The sequence below is a fragment of the Equus przewalskii genome, chromosome 8, assembly GCF_037783145.1.
Source record: "Equus przewalskii isolate Varuska chromosome 8, EquPr2, whole genome shotgun sequence".
Taxonomy (NCBI): Eukaryota; Metazoa; Chordata; class Mammalia; order Perissodactyla; family Equidae; genus Equus; species Equus przewalskii.
The window spans coordinates 13,167,764-13,189,180 of NC_091838.1; the positions used below are offsets into that span (position 1 = coordinate 13,167,764).

General features: G+C 45.0%; 2 protein-coding genes across 3 annotated transcripts in view; one reads left to right on the top strand and one right to left on the bottom strand.

Moving 5' to 3' along the window:
• The window catches only part of RDH10 (retinol dehydrogenase 10), a 27,726-nt gene extending 12,063 nt beyond the window's left edge, over window positions 1–15,663 (bottom strand). Inside the window, exons 1-3 of one of the 2 annotated variants that reach the window (XM_070631440.1) lie at window positions 15,460–15,663; window positions 14,326–14,574; window positions 12,437–12,672 (exon numbers count right to left, since the gene is read on the bottom strand). In XM_070631440.1, coding sequence (XP_070487541.1) covers window positions 12,437–12,672; window positions 14,326–14,574; window positions 15,460–15,577 — 603 coding nt within the window. In that variant the 5' untranslated portion in view covers window positions 15,578–15,663. Of the gene's footprint in view, window positions 1–12,436; window positions 12,673–14,325; window positions 15,323–15,459 lie in introns of those variants that run through there. The other variant, XM_008542514.2, reaches the window with a different exon arrangement.
• Window positions 15,516–19,456, top strand: RPL7 (ribosomal protein L7). Its single transcript, XM_070631441.1, has 7 exons — window positions 15,516–16,314; window positions 17,101–17,212; window positions 17,502–17,668; window positions 18,191–18,328; window positions 18,447–18,556; window positions 18,867–19,076; window positions 19,392–19,456. The coding sequence occupies exons 1-6, from the start codon at window positions 16,301–16,303 to the stop codon at window positions 19,073–19,075; spliced, it is 750 nt and encodes a 249-aa protein (XP_070487542.1). The 5' UTR covers window positions 15,516–16,300; the 3' UTR covers window position 19,076; window positions 19,392–19,456.
• The last annotated feature ends 1,961 nt before the right edge of the window (window positions 19,457–21,417 follow it).

Here is a 21,417-nt window from a genome sequence, read left to right on the forward strand (position 1 = left end):
TCGTAACACTGAGGTATTACTTGCATAACACTCTTGTAAATGACTCAGTAAGGCATCAGCTCCATTAGCGCAGTGGCCAGCATCTGGTGAGCACTAAAAATATCTATTCATTGAACATTTATATGTTGTCATGCCTGTGCCTTTGAAAATAATGTAACTTGAATTCATGTATTCTATGAAAAAAAAGTACAAATTATCTGCAAAACAATCATCATTCTTCTGTGTTTTACTGGAGTCCTTGGAAGCTCAATGTGTTAAAAGAAACAATGAAGGCTGAATGTAGTTTCTGAAATGCTGTTTTCCGTGCCCCTCCCCCTGGTTGAGTCCTAGATGATCAAAGGAGTGTTCTGTGATCTCCCTCAAGCTCAGGCCCCTCCTCCTATTTAATAACTCTTTATGGAATAATGAAAAAACTCACAAAATTGCAGCCAAATAGTCCCCTCAACAACAGGTTGTCATTAATCCCTTTGCTTTGCCCCAAACTCAAATCACATCTCAGAAAATGTAATAAAGACGGACCTTCCAAACAGCATAGGCTTCAGTTCCGCTCTAGTGACCAATAAGCACCTCCACGAGGTAGAAACGCGTACTGTCGAGCTCAGCCGCTGCTCAGGCCATCTGAAGGGGCAGACTCCTTCGCCCTGGTTCCCACAGCCCAGCCCAGCGATGTCCCCCTCATTACCCTCCGTCACCCCTTATATTTCATGTGTGTAAATAGTTCAAATTCTTCCCTGCTTTCTACTTTGCTTACTGTGGAGTCTTTAAAAAAATTAAAATCTTTGCCTAAACAAAACTTAAATATAATCAAGAGGTTACTCCTGAAAACTTATTTTATTCTTAAGCACACACTCTAACAACTTAAAATTTACTCACTATAGATGAGGGTGTATGAGGTACCAATACGTGTGAGGCATTTGTGAAGCTTTTAAAGAAATTTAAGCCACTTTTCTATAAATCAGCAGTCCTCAAACTTTGCTACACACTGGAATCACCCAGGGGAGGTTTTAGCACTGGTGCTCAGGCCACATCCCAGGCCAATTACACCAGGGAGGGATCTGGGCATCAGGAGACACTCCAGGTGACTCCAGTATGTAGCCAAGTTTGAGAATAGTGTTCTAGAACAGAGCATCTCAGTCTCAGCACCACTGACATTCTGGGCTGGGTAATTTCATGTCGTGGGAGGGCTGCCGTGTGCATTGCAGGATCCCTGGCCTCTAACCACTAGATGCCAGTAACAAACCCACCAGTTCCGACAGGCAAGAATGTCTTTCAGATGTTGCCAAATGCCCCTGAGGGGGAAATGGCCCCCATGAGACGCACTCTCTAGAAGGAACATGCACATTAGCAGATCAAGTTCCATATAGACCAGTGATGATTTTTTTCTAAGGTCTACTTCTCATATTGTAGTGACATTTTTTTTAGGTTTGGAAGACAATCTGGGCTTTAAAAAAAATCACAACTTAAATTTGGGCTCAAATGCCCATCACTTTTAGTTTATATGTCAATACCATCAAACCACCACTCCACTATAAATTAAGAAATACCTTGGAAGGATAATAATGCCTAGAACATGCCAGAGGCCAGCAGGGGAGGAGGGCAGCACAGCAGGCAGGGTCCCCTCCCTCTGCAGTGTATTTCCTGGGCAGGAAGAACGGATCTCTTCAAGGCATCGCCTCGACTTTGTGCCATGATGCTCAGAGCTTTGGGAACTCCATCCTGGCTGCAGTGACCAAGGGGAATAGTGAGCAGGAGGGCACCCAGACTCTTCCTTTCAGACACTGCACCGGAATTCAAATCAAAACAATAAACCTAGACTAGAGTGGACCCCGGGGTGAGTTGTCTGGCATTTTCCTGGTCTACAAGATTCCTAAACAGCTGATTAGCTCAGGAAAAAAAAAAAAAAAAAAAGGCAGCGGGAAGGAGAATATTGAGAAAGTGAGAAGGAAAATAAGTATTCAAGAACAGTTCCTCCTTAAACTTTGAAGTGCATGAGAATCACCCGGGATCCGAATCAAATGCGGATTCTGATCCAGTAGGTCTGGGAGGGGCCTGAGAGTTTGCTTTTCTAAGGTGCAGCGGTCGGGTGATGCTGTTGCTGCCACTCCGGACCACAGGCTGAACATAGGCTTTGAGCGTGAGCCCAGCAATCTGTCTACTCCGAACCTTAAGGGGCTTCAGATCAGCTTCTCCTAGAAATTCAGCAAAATAGGCAGACTAACAGTTCCCCACCCCCTCTCCCGCTGGTGTGCTTTGACCCAGGATATTAGGGGTTGGGAAGCCCCATTCTCCACTCCCCAAACTCTTCCCCCAACAAAGCTTATCAGATAAAGGCCGAATGTCAAGACGCCCCAGAGCTTCGCATGGACGACGATGGGAGTTCACAGACTACGATTTTTAGCACCAGCACGCTCCTCTGCTGTGGTTTGAATGCTTGTGTCCCCCCAAATTCATGTTGAAACCAAATGCCCAATGTGATAGAGTTAGGTGATGGAGTCTTTAGGAGGTGATTAGGTCGTGAGGGTGGAGCCCCCATGAAAGGGATTAGTGCCCTTATAATAGAGGCCTCAGAGAGCTCCCTCACCCCGCCTACCCTGTGAGGTTCAATGAAGAGACAGTCCTCACCAGACGCCAAATCTGCTGACCCTTAATCTTGGCCGTCCAGCCTCCAGAACTGTGAGAAATAAATCTGTTGTTTATAAGCCCCCAGTCTGTGGTGTTCTGTTCCAGCAGGCCCAGTGGACTAAGAAGCCCCATCCTGGTTAGAACGAGCTCTCAGGAAGAGGTCTTGAGGACCTCACCATCCTTCCTCCTCATCCACAGAGGCTCTGAAGGCTTAGTTTTGAAGACAAGGGATTTCCACCCTTTTTGCCTCAGCATTTACCTTTTCCATTTTCCACATTTACCTTTCTGTTTTCTTGCTTTGGTAAGCCTGCGAGAAAATCTTACCTAGGAAAAAATTACCCCTTTAAGAATCAGATGCTTGGGCCCTAAGTTGGACACCATCAGCCGGCCAACACAGCACAATTTTAAAAATCCGTTATTAGCATTTTCAAAGGCAAATCTTATGGAGTTATCTGGAATTCTGATCCCACAAGATTATTATGTAACACAATAAAGGTTTTTACATTTTCCAGGAGATAAGCTTAAAAGACAAACAAACTAAACTAAAACTACACTGTTATTGACATTTGGCTACCAAGCATTCATGGAACTTTGTCCGGCCAGTCCTTCTGGAAGAGCCCTTTTCACTCACCACTTTTCGTGTCCAGTTTGTCAACGCTGACAGGCAAACCAGGAAGAGGAGGAAGGAAGCCCAGTGACCAAGGCTGTCCCCCACTATTCTCAGTGAAGCACCCACCTCAGACACGGACCACGGAGAATTACGAAAGAGGCACCCCAGAACACACGAATCAGGCTTTGGTAATCAAATTCTAGTGTGGTATTGGTTCTTTAGTCTAGAATTTTACATGCTTGTCTAATTTATGGAGCAAACTTTCCGGGGATATTAAGCTAGGGTTAATTAGTCATTGCTAAACTAACCATGCTAATAAAAAAAAAAATCAACATTTGAAGTTGGATTCTTACATTACACCACAGGGCAAAAACATAAATGACTCACAGGAAAATCTGCTAGCAGCTTTGAACACGTAGCCCAGGTAAGTATGTGTAGGGGTTCTAAACTAAAGCCCCAGGACGAGGGTCTGGCTCCTGATGTCTTCCTTCCCCAGTGACGACCTTAGGCAAGTCCCATAACCTCTCTGGGTTTTTTTCCTCATCCATAAAAATGGGGATAATGGCTCTACTTAATTTAGAGTTGCTCTGAGGCTCAGATGAGAGAAGAGTGTTTACGAAAGGGCTCTGTAACATTTAATTGCTATATAAAAGTACAGTAAACGCACACAGGCTCATTAAGCATCTATTTATAGGCTATTTTGGTTACAAGTGCTATCTATTTTTGGTTCTGTTGTTTCTTCAAGTTCCTGCAGTTCCCGGTTCTTACTATGTATGGCTCGCAGGCTGCCCTCCACGCAGTGCCAGACCACACTTCCCGCAGAAACGCAGTACCTGACTACTGCAAGAAGCCTTAAAAACATATTGCTAAGCAGCTGCCGCCCCCTTTCATCCAGAATTCTAGATGATGCTGGGAAACTACAACAAAAACACTCTCCAACAATGCTTCTTTTCTGATCTTTTCTTTAGTTCTGTCTCACTAGAGCAGAAAACAACTATTTTAAAATATAAATAGAAACTACAACGCTCGATGGAGAGAGTCCAGCAAACGTAAAAATACTACAAGTCAGTACAGAACTACTTTAAAGGAATTCATTAGACCTGATGTTTCTCTTTCCCAACAGATTGTAGAACTGTTCCGTTTAAAAAAAATCCTTGAGAAATCAGTAGGGGGCAGTATGTTAATCACAATTTGCAGGTGGGAAAATTCAGGCTTTGCATTTTAAGTTTCACTTGTCCTCAAAATACCCATGTGCTTACATAAGTTACACCACAAATATTTTCCTGGTTACACTGATTTGGGAAGCGGTTTTTGAGCCCCATTGTTTAGAATAACACTAAGACGCTGAACCATGTTAATATTCAAAAATTCCAGTGCCTAAGCTATTAGAAGGCAAGGCAAGAAATCCACATTTTATGCAAGCAGCAAATGAGAGAGAAACACTCTGGTTTCCCCAAACCAAAAGACACCAATGTTCGAGATGCTAACACCGTTGCCACCTCTCACACATCTTTGTGTGATCTTTGAGAGTTTCACAGACCAAGCAATGTTTTGTTTCCAAATGTGAATTCACTGTAAGTGGCTTGTCAGTTGGGCTAATTTGACAGCACTCAAGGTTGTGGCAGTAATTGCCCTTCCTTGTTAAATATTCTAGCAGCATTTGCTGCAGTGTTGAAAGTTTTATGATCATTATGAGAGGATATTCAATTTTTTCCCCATGGTTCACTTAATTTTAGTTTCAGAGCATTTAGGAAAATGGTCTCTGACAGGTGTGAACTTGAGTTTTAACAGAATTGACAAATAAAGTAAAAAAGAAAAAGGAATTCAAGAATGGGCCATGCTGGGTAAGATCAAGTAAAAGATGTTAGCATTCCTTCTGTTGAAAGGGGTCTGCTCCAGTGCAGAGATGGTGTAAGCCTCCATAACCCCAGACAGCCAGGTGACTGGAACTGGCTGGCCAGGTGTATCATGGTAAAGGTGATTATATCCTAAGGCCACGCTCTGACACCGTTTCCTCCGAACAGTGGTATCCTAACACAGTGTTGGGTCACAGTACAGGCAAGTTCTCTAAGGCTGCCCTGTGATGGGGACCAGCTGTATGCTTTACCTGTCTACTATATATTTTCAAAGAATGAAAAGACTCCATCCTGAGTTACTTTCCAATTATGCTTACCAGGGGTCTCAGCTTAAAAGGAGTTTTTAGGTCAGTTAATAGAAACTAGAAGGGGTTAGTTCTTTGAATAGCTAGTTACTATAAGTAACTTCTGAGATAAGAAATCACTAATTAAACCAAGAGAGATTAACACATTTTAATCTGATCCCTGGAGTTACAGGCTCAAAACATTGTATGTAATCCATGAGTTGAGGCAAGAATAGTTCCCTATTTCTTAAGGACTATCAGAGTTTGTCATACTCCAAAGATTAGCTACAAAAGGCCCTTTATCTTGGGGAAATTATTGGTTGTGTGTGTAGAAGGAAATAAGTTACAAATCCACCCAGCCAGTACGCCCCCTAGTGGAACTTCAGCATAGTACAATTTGGGGGTCCAAAAACATCCTGGGTGTTTAGGACTTCACACAGGCTTGAATGGACTTTTCCAGGTCCGGTGGCTCTAACTGCACCATAGTCACAGGTCTTCCCCAATCATTCACTGAGCATTCCAAAACAAGCAAGCTAGCAAAATATGTCGTCTATACCTCCACCCATAGAAGCAGCTATCTGGATTAGACAGACAGAGGCAAATTGGCTACTTACCATAATTGAAAGAGGCTTAATTTTAGTTTCTGAAAGAACTAGAACAGAAATTTTAGACGGATTTGCTATTAATATTCCTTAACTCAAGAAAAAAACCTTAAATAATAAAAAGGGGTTTCCTACTTAAAAAAATTATTCTAATTCCCAAGTGAGGTAATTAAGCTGCTTGAAAGGAATTTTCTGACTGCCATATCTGAGATATATTCAAGATACTTAAAGTCAATTCGCTAGAATTTGGCAAAGATCTTTAAAATCTGAAAAATGATTAGGGTAAAACAAACTTCAAAGAAGAGAATAAATTGAGAGACTGAGCAGTGAAGCATCTAGCCATAGGGTTGGTCGCTCTTTAGGCCCCAGTGACCCAACCCTGCATGACCGGCTAAGGACTGCGGGGCACTCTCCATTCAGTCTTGTTGAAAAAGTCATCCAATGTGTTAGCATCAGCACAGGTTAAAGAATGCTTCCACTTTGACACGTCTTATAGATTAATTTCTACTTGGGCAGATAATGGATAAAGCCCTGGATGTATATAAGGGAGAAATAATGAGGGAGAAAAGATCAAATACCAACTTTGTTTCCAGAAATCGAGATAAACAGCATAAAATCAAATGAGAGAGGGCCATTCCTTGAACCAGGAATTTGAGACCGTTCTACAAGAACTGCCCCCTTAATATAGAAAGATACTATTAAGTCAATATGACGATTTGGGGCATGTGTTTGTTCTTCTTTCTCAGGGCTAGTGACACATTTTGTCTCCACTCTTGGACTTCTTTTGCCTCCCAGTAAGACAGGACTCAAATGGCAGAAGAGCTGAGTGTGCGGCGCTCCTTCAGAGCACAGTGAGGTGTCCAGCCTGCCTGGAGTTTGGGATACGCCAGGGGTCATGACAGGTGAGGAGCTTGAAGGCGGGTGGAAATCAGCTGCCATGCTAACGAGCCTGGGCCTCACGCTGTGAACAATATGGTCATGCAAGGGTTTGGAGCAGGTTCTAGTCAGCATCATCTTTAAGTAGGCCTGTAACAAACTCAAGTCTGCTTAGACAACCCCAGGTTGGAGAGCAAAGGCTGGAAACAGGGAAAGAAGTTTGGAGACGCTTTCCAGAGTCCAGGCAAGAGGCGCTGGAAGTACAAGAGAGGAGACAGGACTGGAAAGGAGGGGATCAAAGCACATGGTGCAACAGAACAGTCAGGACTGGGGGACCCGTGAGCGTGTGCAGGATGGAGAAGGAAAGACACTGCTGCCCCTTCCAAGCCTGGTACTGGCCACACCAGGGAATTCGAGAAGGGGCCAACAAGGAGTTAGTTCAGTTTTGAGACTTGATGATTCTAGGGAATATGTGGAATAGCCAAGAGAGTTGTGTGAACTTGGCAATTGTCTTAGAAATCACAGGTTACCCAGCGAGAGGTGCACAGTGAGAAGAGGCTGGAGGACACAATATTACAGGGTCACTACATTTTGAAGGCAGAGAGGCTAAGAGGACGGCAAAGACAGGAAGAGACGCAGGAGAAAGCGGGCTTATAAAGGAAGCTAAAGCACTGGGGTTTCAAAGAGCTGGTCAACAGGGTCACATTCTGCAGAGAGAGTAAGCCGCATACTGGACTTGGCAATGACGGGAACACTGCTAGTTTTTAGGACGACATCGGTTACTGAGCAATATTTGCTAAGCAACTGAGATAACCAGACACAGATTCGAACACACATCAAAGATGTCGGGAAGATTTTTATAGGACGGTTCCCTGCTCATATCAATTATGTAAAGTGACATTTTATCATGTCACAGATGTGGATTTCGAGTAGGAACAGATTTGGGCCCAGCATGTAATACATCAAATATAGAAACTCAAAGTTTAAGGAACACGTGCTCTTATCTTGTGTTAGGAAAGAAGCCTCTGCAATGACCCTGCTAGGTACACAGTCCCAGGGGGCCAAGCAGTTGCCATCTAAAGAGACGTTTTACTCAGTTTTTAACTGTGACTACAAGAATCAATAAGATAAAATATCTTACCCCATATTAATTTACAGTTCAGTTCAAGACATAAAGTCTTTATTTCTAATGCTGAAACATTTGATTTTTATGCATATTATTTAAAACAGAAAGCAGATCGAGGACAGATGTAAAAATAGGCCATGAATTCCAAGTTTTCAGTAGCTGTCTTTAAAAACGGGAAAAACAATACCCTATAAAATATTTAGTCTAACAATTCTTAATATCATGGTTTGGAGGAGGAAGTATTGGCCAAAATAGTTTTATATGAATACTTCAGAGATTTTCATTTTTATTATTTTTTTAAAAAATTCTAAATCTAAGAGGCCTTGAACAAAACTAGGTTTCTCTAACCGGAGAACAGAGTATTTGAAATGAAAAACTAGTAAATCACATAAGAACTTAAACATTAATGATTAGAGACCCTTCATGAGATATTAGGCACAACCACAGCACTAATGTCTGTAAGTGCTACATTACTCAGATCTAGCTGGTGGGCTTTTACTTTTCCTGGATGGATTTTAACTAAATAGACTTTAGACATTTAGATATAGATAAATGCCTAATTCAGTAATTAGTATTTTAAAACTGTGAAACCTTTTAAGTTAAGTGGTCTATTAATTAACTACCAATTATCTTGTCTGACTACCGTATCAATAGAAGTAAATTACTGACTAGCTATTCGACAGATTCAGTCCTTTACCATGCAGAATTCCTTCAGAACACAAAAGGCCTGGAGTTCAATGCTTTTGCTTCCCCCTTTTGGTTAATCAGGGATCAATCTGCCGCTCACATGTAAGGGCCAAATTCAGCTCTTTGGTAAAAAAGGATCTACAGATAAACTTTGTGTTTTAGAAATGGCAAGCTAAGATTCCACTCCTCTTAAAAAACAAGTGAAGCAATATTAATATTTTGGGGAAAACAGGGGTTTGCATTTCCTGTATGGAGGCCAACTTTCCATATTTCACAGGAGCCTAGAGAGGTATTTTCAAGCTTTTACATCTCACTGAGATACAGACAGAGCCTAAGTGAATGGTTTTATGATTATGCCAAAGTTCAAGAGCACTGTATTGTCCTAACTGCGAACGTTGCACGACAAATTATCCTGACTAGAACTTACCCCAAATCTATCACTTCTTGACTGGTGACCAAGAGGAGGTTCCTAGGAGAGCTGCTGGTGGTAGAAGAATGCTGAAAGATGAAGTGTCACAGCAGACTGGAGGGCTGTGCAGAATAACGCCAAGTATTGTAAAAACTTCCAACGTGTAAGGAAATAGCATGAGATTAGGAAGCCAAGGAAGGAATTGCAATAGGAATCCTCTCCTTGAGGCCTGGTCATTGGGAAATACGAATGGTGGCCAAACATGCAATTTCAAGCTTGATTCAAACTGGCATATCAATACAAGCCTTCTCAAAGCTGCTGGCCTTGCACCAATGAGCAGAATTAATATGCCATAGTAAAACTGAGCATACAGGTGGGGCTGGGAGAATAGAAAAGTTGTGTAGGAAAACAAAAGGACATACAAACAATAATGAATGTGAGCCAGACCCATTTTGGAATCCCATCAATCTTACACAGCTCGAATTAGTCCAACACAATGCCTACCTTCTGAAACTCCAGAAGACAGACCCATGTGAGCATTCTCTGAATAGGTTATCTCCTAAATATTTAAGCAGAAGCCTAGCCTGTATTATCAAACATTTATTGAGTGGCTGAGGCGTAGAGCTCTGTTCCAGGCAGGGAAAATAAACAGATGTATATAACAAGCTGCCTTCAGACAGCTTGCTATCTACTTGGGGATTTCAAAGCACAATGTGTAAAAAGTTACACCAAAGAACACATACTATGCACCAAAGGATCAGAGGGGCAATACATGCTGCAAGAGATTAACAGAAAGAAGAGAAAAAGCCTTAGATAAGTCATGTAACTGCAGCTTCATCAGAAAGCAAGTGGCTGGACAAGATCATCTCTAAGGATCCTTGCAGCTCTAATATGCAAAAAACCAGAAAAGGGCTGGAGTGGGGAGGAAAGGTTATATTAATAATTTGACCTAGGCCTCAAAAGGTATACAGAGTGGAGGAACAGGGCCTTTAAGGCACGGGGAATAGCATGAGGAATGGTTTGGAAGCAGGAGCACCCACATCCTTCCAGTGGGAGTCCACACGGTTTTCTATTTCACTGCGTACAACTCTAACTCTGGGTCAGGAGCAACATACTACTTCTTATTTTATGAAAACAGACATGAGCTGCTACTTAAAAGTCTGGCCGAGATGATCTGTTCAAATGACTGAACAAGTCTTTGCTCAGCTGATCTACATTTTAAAATGTATGGGGCAACTTCCTTCCCCGCCTAGACACACTGGTTATTTTTTCTGGAAGGAAAACGGCACATGCCAATACATCTTTGAACAGCTACCACGAACATTTTTGCCTAAGAGGGCTACTGGAACGGAAGCCAAATTCAGGTGGCTCTTATACCATTTAAACCACCACCTCCTCTCCCCAAAAATCACTGTGAAAATTATAGCAAGTCTTCTTTTAAATTTTAGTTGCTAGATCTTGACTTCTTAAAAGGTTTATAAGTCTCGGCAAGAAGTCAGAAATTCCAACTCTAAAATGAATTTTCTGACTCAATATTGAAAATAAATTCTTAAGTTTAGATGCTTAGGGGAAAAACAGCTGGAGAATTCAGGAGCCTCCCATATTTTAATAAGAAGTGACGTCATTACTGTCAAGGCTTCCAAGAACTCCCTAAATTGTGTAGTTAAGCAACATCTCAAGGCAAAGTAAGGACTGTGGGAAGGTGATACTTTCTTCCTTGGAATACAGATTCAGTTCCACAATAATTTTTCTGTTGGAGATTTGACTCAGTTGTCTCAGAAAGTTAGTTTAGGAAGTAGCCTAATGTTAGAGGTACAGTTTATCAACTGATGTGCATTTTCAAAGCTAAACAAAATATCTATTTAAGGATGAGAAGTTGACAGAAATGAAATAGAGTTTCTACGGCAGCTTCTTTCTTACCATTCTTCAAATATGAAAACTACAGTCCACCTGCAATTTATGTCTGTCTTTTATTTCAAATAGTGGTTGGTTGTTTTACTCAGAACTACAGACACGAGATTCTTGGTAAACCATATTGTCAAGTTTATTCAGTTGTACTGGCCTTCAGTTACCTGATCCACTCTTTTGTCACCTGCTACCTGGTCTTGCGGACCCCGTGGCAGCAAGGACTTTTACTGTTCCCCACCCCCACTGCACGCAACACACACACACACACCCCCCAACCACACTTAAATTCCCCCAAACTGTACTTGGTAATCTTCTTACTCATTTAAAACATAGATGAGTTAGTGCACATCATTTATATGCTCATTTCTAGAGGTTTGGAAATGAGTTAAATAAAGTTCATGTTTAAAAATAAGACAAAAATAAGCTTCTTCCAGGATCAGAGAAGTGGTTTGACGTTCAAGGAGCAACCTTTGAATAAGCACTTCTAAAGCCAGATTAAGTTTTTAAGCAGTTGCTAAAAAATTAATGAGGTTTAATGTGACCTATTTAGGAAAAACAATTCTTTGTTGTCTCCTATTAGAAGGTTAATCCGCCTATGGAAAAAAACCCAGTGCCTATCTCCTTACCCTTTCTTTATTGGATCCTGTCTGCAAAAATAAAGAGGAAATACCATGGAGGGAGGAAAGCATAAAGTGTGTCAACAGGATACAGGTATAGGGGAGAGCTTCACACCTACCTGACCGAAGATAAATTCGGTTGAAAAACTAGGGTTAGTTTTGTCCCTAGAGCAGTAAAAGGCCCTCTCCTCTCATCCTCAGATGCTGCAGTAGCTCTGAGGGTTAGAAGCTGATATGCCCCTGCCCCCATACGGTGACTCTGTGATCCTATCAGGGTGACTTCTGTCTTCCTGAGAGAGGCATCTTCTAAGCTGAGAAAGTTCTCAGATAAATCTAACAGGACAAGGCCACAGACCCTGTGGATAGCCCATGGATGTTAACTGACTGCCAGGGTGGCCTGACCACTCCCAATGGACCACAAATGCTGATCTCAGAATCTCTGGCACTTTCCAAAATGTGACCGAGCAGTAATTTGGAAGCCTAAACTCTGACTTTAGGAATTCATATGAACCAATGTTTTACAAACTCGACAGAAAGTAAAATAAACAAACCCAGGGTTTTATGCTCCCTCTTGTTATTTTTATGGCAATCTTTCAAACTAGTTCAAAATGTTCAGTCCTCTACCGTCTCAAGAAATACTGAATTGGGGAGAATAAAAGAAAACAACTATTTCATAGTAATCGGCACACACTGTCATTCACCGTGGGGGAACGGCAAGTTAGAAGGAAGCTCTGGTGAGAGAGTGCAGGTGGCTTTCAGGCTGGTCCCCACGTCTCCCTCCTTCCCCACAGTCTCACTGAGGAGAGCCCAGTAATGAAAATAAGGATGTTTATATTTACCCAGAAGTGTGCGTGGCAATTGACCATCATGGTTCTCTCAATGAGCTCATCAGGACATTCCAGAAGGTGATGCCCAGAGACCACGCCGGCATTATTGACCAGGACTGAGACCTCGCCAACCTCCTTGCGGACCCTTTCAGCCGTCAGGTAGACATTCTCTCTCTTCCCCACATCACAGGTATAGGTAAAAACCTGCAAGTTACATTGGGGGAGAATTTCTTCCTCACCATTTCCAGCTGTCCTCAGAAGTCCAGATGAAGGGAAAAAAATGGGACAGAGAAAGGGGGGGGGATGGTGCAAAATGTGAGTCACATGGCAATCAGTAGGACAAAGATCACACAAAACAAAAATACTACAGTGAGTTTCAGATTTCTAACATGGTAAGGGCTGCCAGTGACTGAACTTACAGCTGCCTTCCTACCCCCAAAGTCTTTGGGAATTACAGCAATTTACTGGATAACTTTGCTGAGGGGAAAATCATGTAATTGTGACAAGCCCAATACGAGTCAGACCTCATGGGATCAGCTTCCTGGAGCTAAAGACACCTGGAAAGAACTGATCCCGGCCCAGAGAGTAACACTCCTTCCTCCCAAACACACACACTACACACTCTTCTTTTGGGGGGAACAGTGGTCAGAAGCAGCTCTTAGTCTTCGGTATGAGGAGCCTCAAAAGGGAAAGTCTCCTCAAGGCTCACAAATCAGGACTGTACTTGATAATCTGAATTCACTCAAAGCCAAGAAATGAGCCTAAAGGTCCTCGTGAAAAAGTGGAGGTCACTGGTTTGTTCCAACGGGAGTAGCTGAACTCACCTAAGAAGCACCCGCACGTAAACCAAGTTCACAGGTAAATATGCCATTTTACCACAAAGGATGGCAATTTAAAAACCAAAAGCTCTTCCCTGGTTTTCAAATACCTTTATTGTTTTGGTTTGGGCAGGGAGCACAAAAATCTGTATTTGCTACCCCTCCACACCACTGGTGAAAATGTAACATGTTTGACCTTTGATTTTGTGACCTAAAAGGCAGGTGCCAATAGTTTTGGTGACAAATCATCAATACCGGGGAGGCCCAGTGCCCATTATTATCTTCTCGATATAGTTCAATGTTTTCCCTGCAAATGAAAAATTCTGTCGAACAGCAAGAGCCATCACCAATTTCCTGGACCAATACTTATGGTCTCTGATTTGGCCATAAAAAAAAAGATTCAAATTGACTAACTCACATTCAGGTTAGTTAATAAATATACAGAAATACAGATTTCCTGAGGTTATCAAAAAAGTGAAATAAATTTACAACGCGTCTTAAATCCTTCAAGCGCTTCCCCTTAAGAGGCAGGGCATCTTTCAATGAGGCCAGTAGGTAACCAAAGCACTTACTTATCGCTGGTGACACAATGTAATGATTTTCTCGTGGCTGAACTTAGAGTGAAATCATCAATGCTGCCCTCGTCTAAGCGGTTCAGACCACAGTAACATACAGAGGCGCATCAGTCGAGTCTGAGAACAACTTCCCAAAGGCACTGGAGTTGCCCATCGCCAACGCGAGGGAGGCACTGCTTTAGGATTCAAACCAGTGGTACCAAGTTCCCTCTGCTTCCCTATCCTCAGAGGGCTTAGGAAACGCGATATTTGTCCCCAAAGAGACAGGAGCTCCGTTTTGACTAGGGTTTGGCACACTTTGCCCTCCTAACACGGAGGTGACCGTGTTCCTTTATCAGGGGGCAAATTCCACCCGCAGGAGACCGCAGGGTGGGGGCGTGGGGCGTGTTTTCTTCCTGCAGAGCGGGGCTGACCATGACAGTGGGGTTTCGGGGCCCCGGGGCGGGGGAAGCGCGCGGGAGTGGGGCGAGGCTTGACCCAACAATGCTGGGGCGCAGGTCCGAGTTACCTTGCAGCGCCGCGGCGTCGGCCGCCTCCAGGTCGCGGTAGATGTGGCGCACCATGCCCGCCGTCTCCTCGTTGCTCTGAGTGTTGATGTCCCAGAGCACCAGCAGCGCCCGGCGCCGGGCGAACTCGAGCGCGAAGAGGCGGCCCAGGCCGCTGCCGGCGCCGGTGATGAGGCACACCTGGCCCGCCACGCTCTTCTCCTTGGGCCGCACGAGCCAGCGCGCCGCGGCCAGCACGAACGCCCAGAGCACTTTGAAAGTGACCACGAAGAACTCCACCACGATGTTCATCGCGACGCCCCGAACCCCGCACGAGCCCAGCGCCCGCGCCCACCCCGCGCCGGGCAGCCCGGCTCCCGGCCCTGGGCGCTGGTCCGAGCGGCCGGGACGAGAAGGCTGCGCCCCGCGCCCGCCCCCGAGGTGCCCGCCGGGCTGGAGTGCGCGGCGCCGCTCCCCGCTCGCGCGGGCCACTCCCGCCCGGGCTCGGCGCGGTGGCCCCGGGCTGTGCCCGCCGCCGCAGCCGCCCGGCTCGGCGCCTCCTGCCGGCGGCCGCCCGTCCGGCCCGGAGCGCCCGGCCGGTCCCGCCGCAGCGGCAGTGACAGCCGCGAGTTAGGCGGCGCGGGCTGCGCTCATGGCCAAGCCGCCGCCGCCCGAGCGGCCCCGGAGCCGGCGCGGCGGCTCCCTCTCAGCCCGGGGGACGGACGCGCGGCGGAGATGGCTCGGGCCGGCCGGCGGCCGCGGGAGTTGTCAACTTGACCCAAGTTGCGAGAGGGTGGGAGAGTGGGGTGCGGGGCAGCGGGAGCGCCGGGAAGGGGCGCCTCGCTCGGCGCAGGCGAGCGCTGCCCCACGGCCTGCGGCTGCCCGCGCGGTCTCGGGTCCCCCTGCCCTGCACTCCCTGCGGCTGTCACTCGGGCACCGGGCTCCGCAGCGCCGAGCCGCCTGCAAGTCGGAGCGCTCCTGGCCGCCTCTGAGCGGGCTCCACGCTCCGCGCTATATAACCCGCGACCGGGAAGAGCCGGCGGCGGCATCGGCCCTCCCTCCGCTCGGCCCTCCCCGCCCCCGGGCGCACCCCGCCCCCGGCCCAGCCCCCCGCCCGCCCGTCGTCCGCCGAACCGCGGCGGGGCAGCCCCTCTCACATGGCCGTGGCCGCAGCCTCCAGCCCTCGTCGCACCTCCCTTCGCGGCTCACGCCCCCTGCCGCGGGGTGTCCCGGCCTCCGCCTGCTAGCCCCGGCGGTCGGCAGTGCTCCGGCCATCCTCCTCCCGCCGCCCGGTCCTCGCTTGTTCCTGTCTCGCCACTTTCGTTAACCTGGCGAGTCTGAGGACGGCGCCGCCTGCGATCAGGCGCTGCGGAAGACAGCCCTGCAGGCTGGCGAAACCAAGAGAAGGACCTCGGCAGCGCGGCCACGGGGTGCCGGTCTGAGACCACGCAGAGAACCGAGAAGGCGATCAAAAGCCAGGTCTCGGGAGCGACTTAGAGTCGCAGCTAGCCCTTTGGAACGTGGGCCAAGGCTCTCATTTTCCCTGGTTGGAATCACCACCGCGGTGGTAGCCTACACTCCCGGTCAAGCGTCGCCCTCCCGCCGGGCGGGCTGTGGAAGTGATGCATGCCGGGATTTGTAGTTCGCACCCGTGCGGCGTGTCATTTGCGTACATTACTGGGTGGTATTCGAGTCTTACCCTGTCAACTCAGCCTAGGCACTAGGACCCCGAGTAGTCAGTGTCAGCACTCTTTGGTCTTGTCATACTTGATTAAAGAGTCTAATCAGGGCATGCATTATTCCCAAATAAATTTTTTAAAAGTTGACTGTAAGAGGCTGAATCAGGCAGTTCTTAAGTTTGCGTCTGCAAGGCGAGTTGTCAGTTCTGAGTTCTTTTCCGGCTTATCCTGGGACACCTATGAGTCATGGGGCTTCTCTCTCGCCGTCTTTAAGTGGACAGTGCGCAAGCGCTGACTTCCTCTTTTTCCGACTGGAACCATGGAGGGCGCGGAGTAAGTTGTCGCTCGTCTCGAGAATCCTTCTCCATCTCCAAAGCCAGAGACCCTTTGTCTCACTTTCCCCCAACCCCACTGTAGCCTGTACCTTTGTCTACTTATCTGTGCGTTTGTGACGGTCTGTGACCCTAGTGGTGGCCTCAGGCGAAGATGGGATGCCGGCGGCCTTGGGGCGGAGGTGGTGGTGGAGAGACCGGGAAGGAGTGTGAGTGAGAGCTGAGTGTATGTGCAAGTGGCTGGGTGTCCAGCCCTTCGTCTTCTGAGGGGGGCGCGGAACCTCTGAGTTGGGTTCGTCCTTAGCTGGCGCTTGGCTGGCTCGGGCGTCCCTGCCGGCAGGCCTTTGCTTGCAGCATGTGGAGCTTGAGACTCGAGCCAGGCGGTAGTTGGATTCTGAGGGTTTTTTGAGATTCCTCAGCTCTGTAAGACGCGTTAGGAGTCTAGGAATCAGTGTCTTGCAGCCTGTACGTTTTGTTAGCTTTTGTTGTGGATGTTTTTATCTTGGGAGGCCGGGACTGACCGTGGGTTAGATGGGGATTTATTTGCTGCTGTGTTTGTGACTGCCGTCGAAGTCGAGCGGTCCGTGTTCCAGGGGAGGGTTATTGGCGTAGAGGTTCTGTAAAACCTGCGTCTTAGAGCGTAGCATGCTAGGGCAGCCAGAGATGCAAGTGCTTAGAGCCAGTGACACTAGTTGTGTTAGACGACAAAGTGTGCTCGGTACAGAATGGGAGTGATGCGGCGCCGAGAGCCTGTGGGACTGTTCATTCCGATGTTTGCTGCTGCCAGGGAGAAGAAGAAGAAGAAGCTCCCTGATGTACCAGAAACCCTTAAGAAAAAGCGAAGGAATTTCGCAGAGCTGAAGATCAAGCGCCTGAGAAAGAAGTTTGCCCAAAAGATGGTAAGCAAAAGTTTTTGAGACGTTTAAATGTGAGAAGCAGCCTTGGGGTTAGGAATGGGAATGAGGTGATCTTAGCAAGACCTGTTTACTTCACCTGCTGTCCCAGTGAGCCTGGTTAGCTCCTTAAGGTGGCCTTCTCGAATGAAGGTAGGAGTCTGTCTCTCGGGGTGTTATGCCTACCCTGGCAAGAAAGGTTTCCACGCGGGATTTTTTTTTTCTTTTCAAAACTAGCATTGCTAATTGTATTTGGGAGCTAAAAGTCAGATGAATAATGATAATTGGTTTTCAGCTTCGAAAGGCAAGGAGGAAGCTCATCTATGAAAAAGCTAAGCACTATCACAAGGAGTATAGGCAGATGTACAGAACTGAGATCCGAATGGCAAGGATGGCAAGAAAAGCTGGCAACTTCTATGTACCTGCGGAACCCAAATTGGCGTTTGTCATCAGGATCAGAGGGTGAGTTCAGTTTTTACTGCATTCTGGTTTTAAAAGGGAAAGCTATGCAATCTCAGCAAAACTTCACATGACTGCTGGGGACCTTGATTCTGAAACATTGGAATAAAAATTTGGAGGATTAGCTAGAACAAGCAGGAGTTAGTTACTTTAATGATTTAGTTGCAAGCCCTGTGCCCAAAGCCTCTATCATTCTCTAGTTTGAGTTCGGTGTCCTGGAGATTAACTTCAGAAGTGGTTAAAATGTAGCCTCATAAGGGCTATAACAAAAATGCATACAAAATGAGGACACCAGCATAAGGGTCGGGGCAAGTTTTAAATGTCAGGTATGTGTTGAAAGACAGTTTACGTGGGGAGGAGGCAAGTTGGGAGAGATGACAGAATAGTTTAGCTAACTAAAGGGAAAACGCCAGTGGTCTTTAACACAAGAGGATGTCCAAAATTCTAATGGTTAGTTTCCTGTCCTTTATTAATAAAAATTCTGATCAAAGTCAAATGAATGTTGTGATCTTTTTTCCACCGCAGTATCAATGGTGTGAGCCCAAAGGTCCGAAAGGTGTTGCAGCTGCTCCGCCTTCGCCAGATCTTCAACGGCACGTTTGTTAAGCTCAACAAGGCTTCAGTTAACATGCTGAGGATTGTGGAACCATATATCGCATGGGGGTAAGTCTGTTCCTTTGATTTCTGTTTGGAAAATGGGCTGTCAGCAAAATGAATTTTAGCTATTTTAACAGTGATAACTTTGTTCTTTGGCCGTTTATGTCTGTTTTTCGTATTTCAGGTACCCGAACCTGAAGTCAGTAAATGAATTGATCTACAAGCGTGGTTATGGCAAAATTAACAAAAAGCGAATTGCCCTGACAGATAACTCATTGATTGCTCGATCTCTGGGTAGGTTGTGCCTGTTGGGGGGAAATTTTATGTAAACGAAATTGATGTTTTTCTGGTATCTTGTGGCCCTGCATTTCTATTACAGACCTTCCCTATAATGCTTAAGTCTACAAAAAATGCAAGATAATGATTTCATTGGCTTGAACCTCATCTTTATAAATAAAGCCATGTATTTCCCTCGTTGCTGCTTTACTCTTTGGTTACTTGTACTCTTTATGTCAAAGCTTACACCTGCTTGTTGAATGCCTTGAAATTTGCTAAGATTAAACCATTAGCAAAGTTAATAACTTGAGTAATCTTAACTGTTCAGGTAAATTTGGCATCATTTGCATGGAGGATCTGATTCATGAGATCTATACTGTTGGGAAACGTTTCAAAGAAGCGAACAACTTCCTGTGGCCCTTCAAACTGTCTTCTCCACGAGGGGGAATGAAGAAGAAGACCACCCACTTTGTAGAAGGTGGAGATGCTGGCAACAGGGAAGACCAGATCAACAGGCTTATTAGGAGGATGAACTAAGGTGAGCAACTGCATCCTGAGAGAAATTTACTTAATACTAGAGAAAATGTGATAATCTTGAACTTTTTCCATTATATATTGGTAAGGGTTTGAGTTCTAATCAATATTTTTAGTGGGGAAAAAACTCAACCGTCTTATGATTACAGTTTTGGTTAGTCCTTCCTTTTGAGGACATTTATGGAGGGAAGAAAAAGGGTTTTTTTCCTACTTAAAAATGGAAACTGAATTGGTACTTTGTTGTAATTTCCTCATTTATGTTAATTCTTAACTCTTAAGGTGGTTTCTTTAATGGGGTTTGTTTTTTTTCCCCTTTCAGGTATCTACCATGATTATTTTTGTAATCTGGTCAGTAAATAAACAGCGACTTCTTTCAAATTGAAACATTGTTGTCTTGGTGACTTTCTGGTAGCCTGCCTCTGCCGTCCCTTCCTGGTGCGGCACTTCTAGGTATGTGGTGAAAGTAAGCCAAATCAACGGCCGGTTGAGTGCAAAACTAGGGTCCAGTTTGTATCTTGTGAAAGACATTCCTCAGGTTTATTAAAGACTTTCTTTACAAAAAAGAAATCTTAATTTTTCACTTTTGAATTGTGCTATTGAGTTAACCAAAATGGGTCTATTCTAAGAAAGCCTATTTCACAGGCCTTTGTGCATGACTTATAGGTAAGGTAATAAAAGTTCATTTTATGAATAAAAATAAATTCTGTTGCTGAAATTCCATTTTCTTAGGCTATGGTTTGCCTATAAAGTGCCGCGTAAATGTGTCATTTTCCTTTTGCATTCCATTTTTATGTTCTTTTTCTTGTTTTGCATCTTCCTGTAATTCAGGTGACTTTTTAATAATTCCATTACATATTGTGTATATTAGGAGAGAAGAAATGAAATTTGTGCCCATGGATGCAGATTATTTTGGAGCACATAAAGCACTCATAAAACTAGTGGGTGAAAACCTGACATAGAAAGTTTTGGTGTTTTATAAGTAACACTCCTTTGTGTTTTATGTATCATCTCAGCTAGAGTTAGTGAACTGAAAATCTTAACTGTAGAGTGTAACATGAAGTACATACAATAAAAGTAGAAATTTTCTAGTCCTCGTTGATTGTGACAAGAGTAAATACAGTATGAAACGGACGCCCTATTAACTCTTTTGACATATTACACCAGAGTTATTACTTTTTAGTATTTGAAATTTGCTAGACAAATATGTTTAAGAATTTGTTTAAATTCTGTGGTCTTGGAAGCTATTACTCTAGTGAGTTTAGGGTCAGTGAATTCTGGAGAGAAATTAAGGTTCTTTAATTTATAAAATCATTGTTACATGTCTGAGTGTGTCAGTGTTTTACAGGAAATTTTGTGTCTTAGTAAACAGTTGGACATACAAAAAAATTGTACGTGAATCTCTAGGTGGAGCCTAAGAGTTTAAGTTTTGAAATCACATATTCTGTTTTGTTTCACTGTTTTGGTAGGTAGACAGTACCTGCCAGTTTTCTACACGTCCAGTACCCTGAAAGGTAGAAGTAGCTCAGAAGAAAGGATATCTAGTTACTGGAATAAAGTGGTACAGACGGCTTACTGGGAATTGGATAGTAATAAATAGAAGGGGCACTCTAAAAAGTGGTGTGGTAGTATTGAACAAAGCTTTTTTTTTTTTTTTAAGATTGGCACTTGAGCTAACATCTGTTGCCAGTCTTCCTTTTTTTTCTTCTCCTCAAAGTCCCCCAGTACAGAGTTGTAGGTCCTTCTGGTTGTGCTGTGTGGGACGCCGCCTTAGCATGGCCTGATGAGTGGTGCTAGGTCCACACCCAGGATCCAAACCAGTGAAACCCCAGGCTGCCAAAGCAGAGCATGCAAATTTAACCACTCCGCCACAGGGCTGGCCCCTAACAAAGGTTTTTTTTTTTAAATTAATTTTGGGGCTAGCCTGATGGTGTAGTGGTTAAGTTTGTGAGCTCTGCTTCGGCAGCCAAGGGTTCGTGGGTTTGGATCACTGCTCATTAAGCCACGCTGTGGCGCTACCCCACATGTAAAATAGAGGAAGATTGGCACAGATGTTAGCTCAGTGACAATCTTCCTCAAGCAAAAAGAGGAAGATTGGCAATATATGTTAGCTCAGGGCCAATCTTCACCAAAAAACAAATTGAAAAATAAAAAAATTTTTTAGAGAAGTTTTAGGTTCACAGCAAAATTGAGTGGAAAGTACAGAGTTCCCATATACCCCCTGTCCCCAAACACTCACAATCTCTCCCAGTATCGACATTCCAGTGGGACGTTTGTTACTATCCATGAACAGTGACACACAAGCTAAAGTAGGAAAGCTTTTGAAGCTGGGGAAGGATGGGAAGACT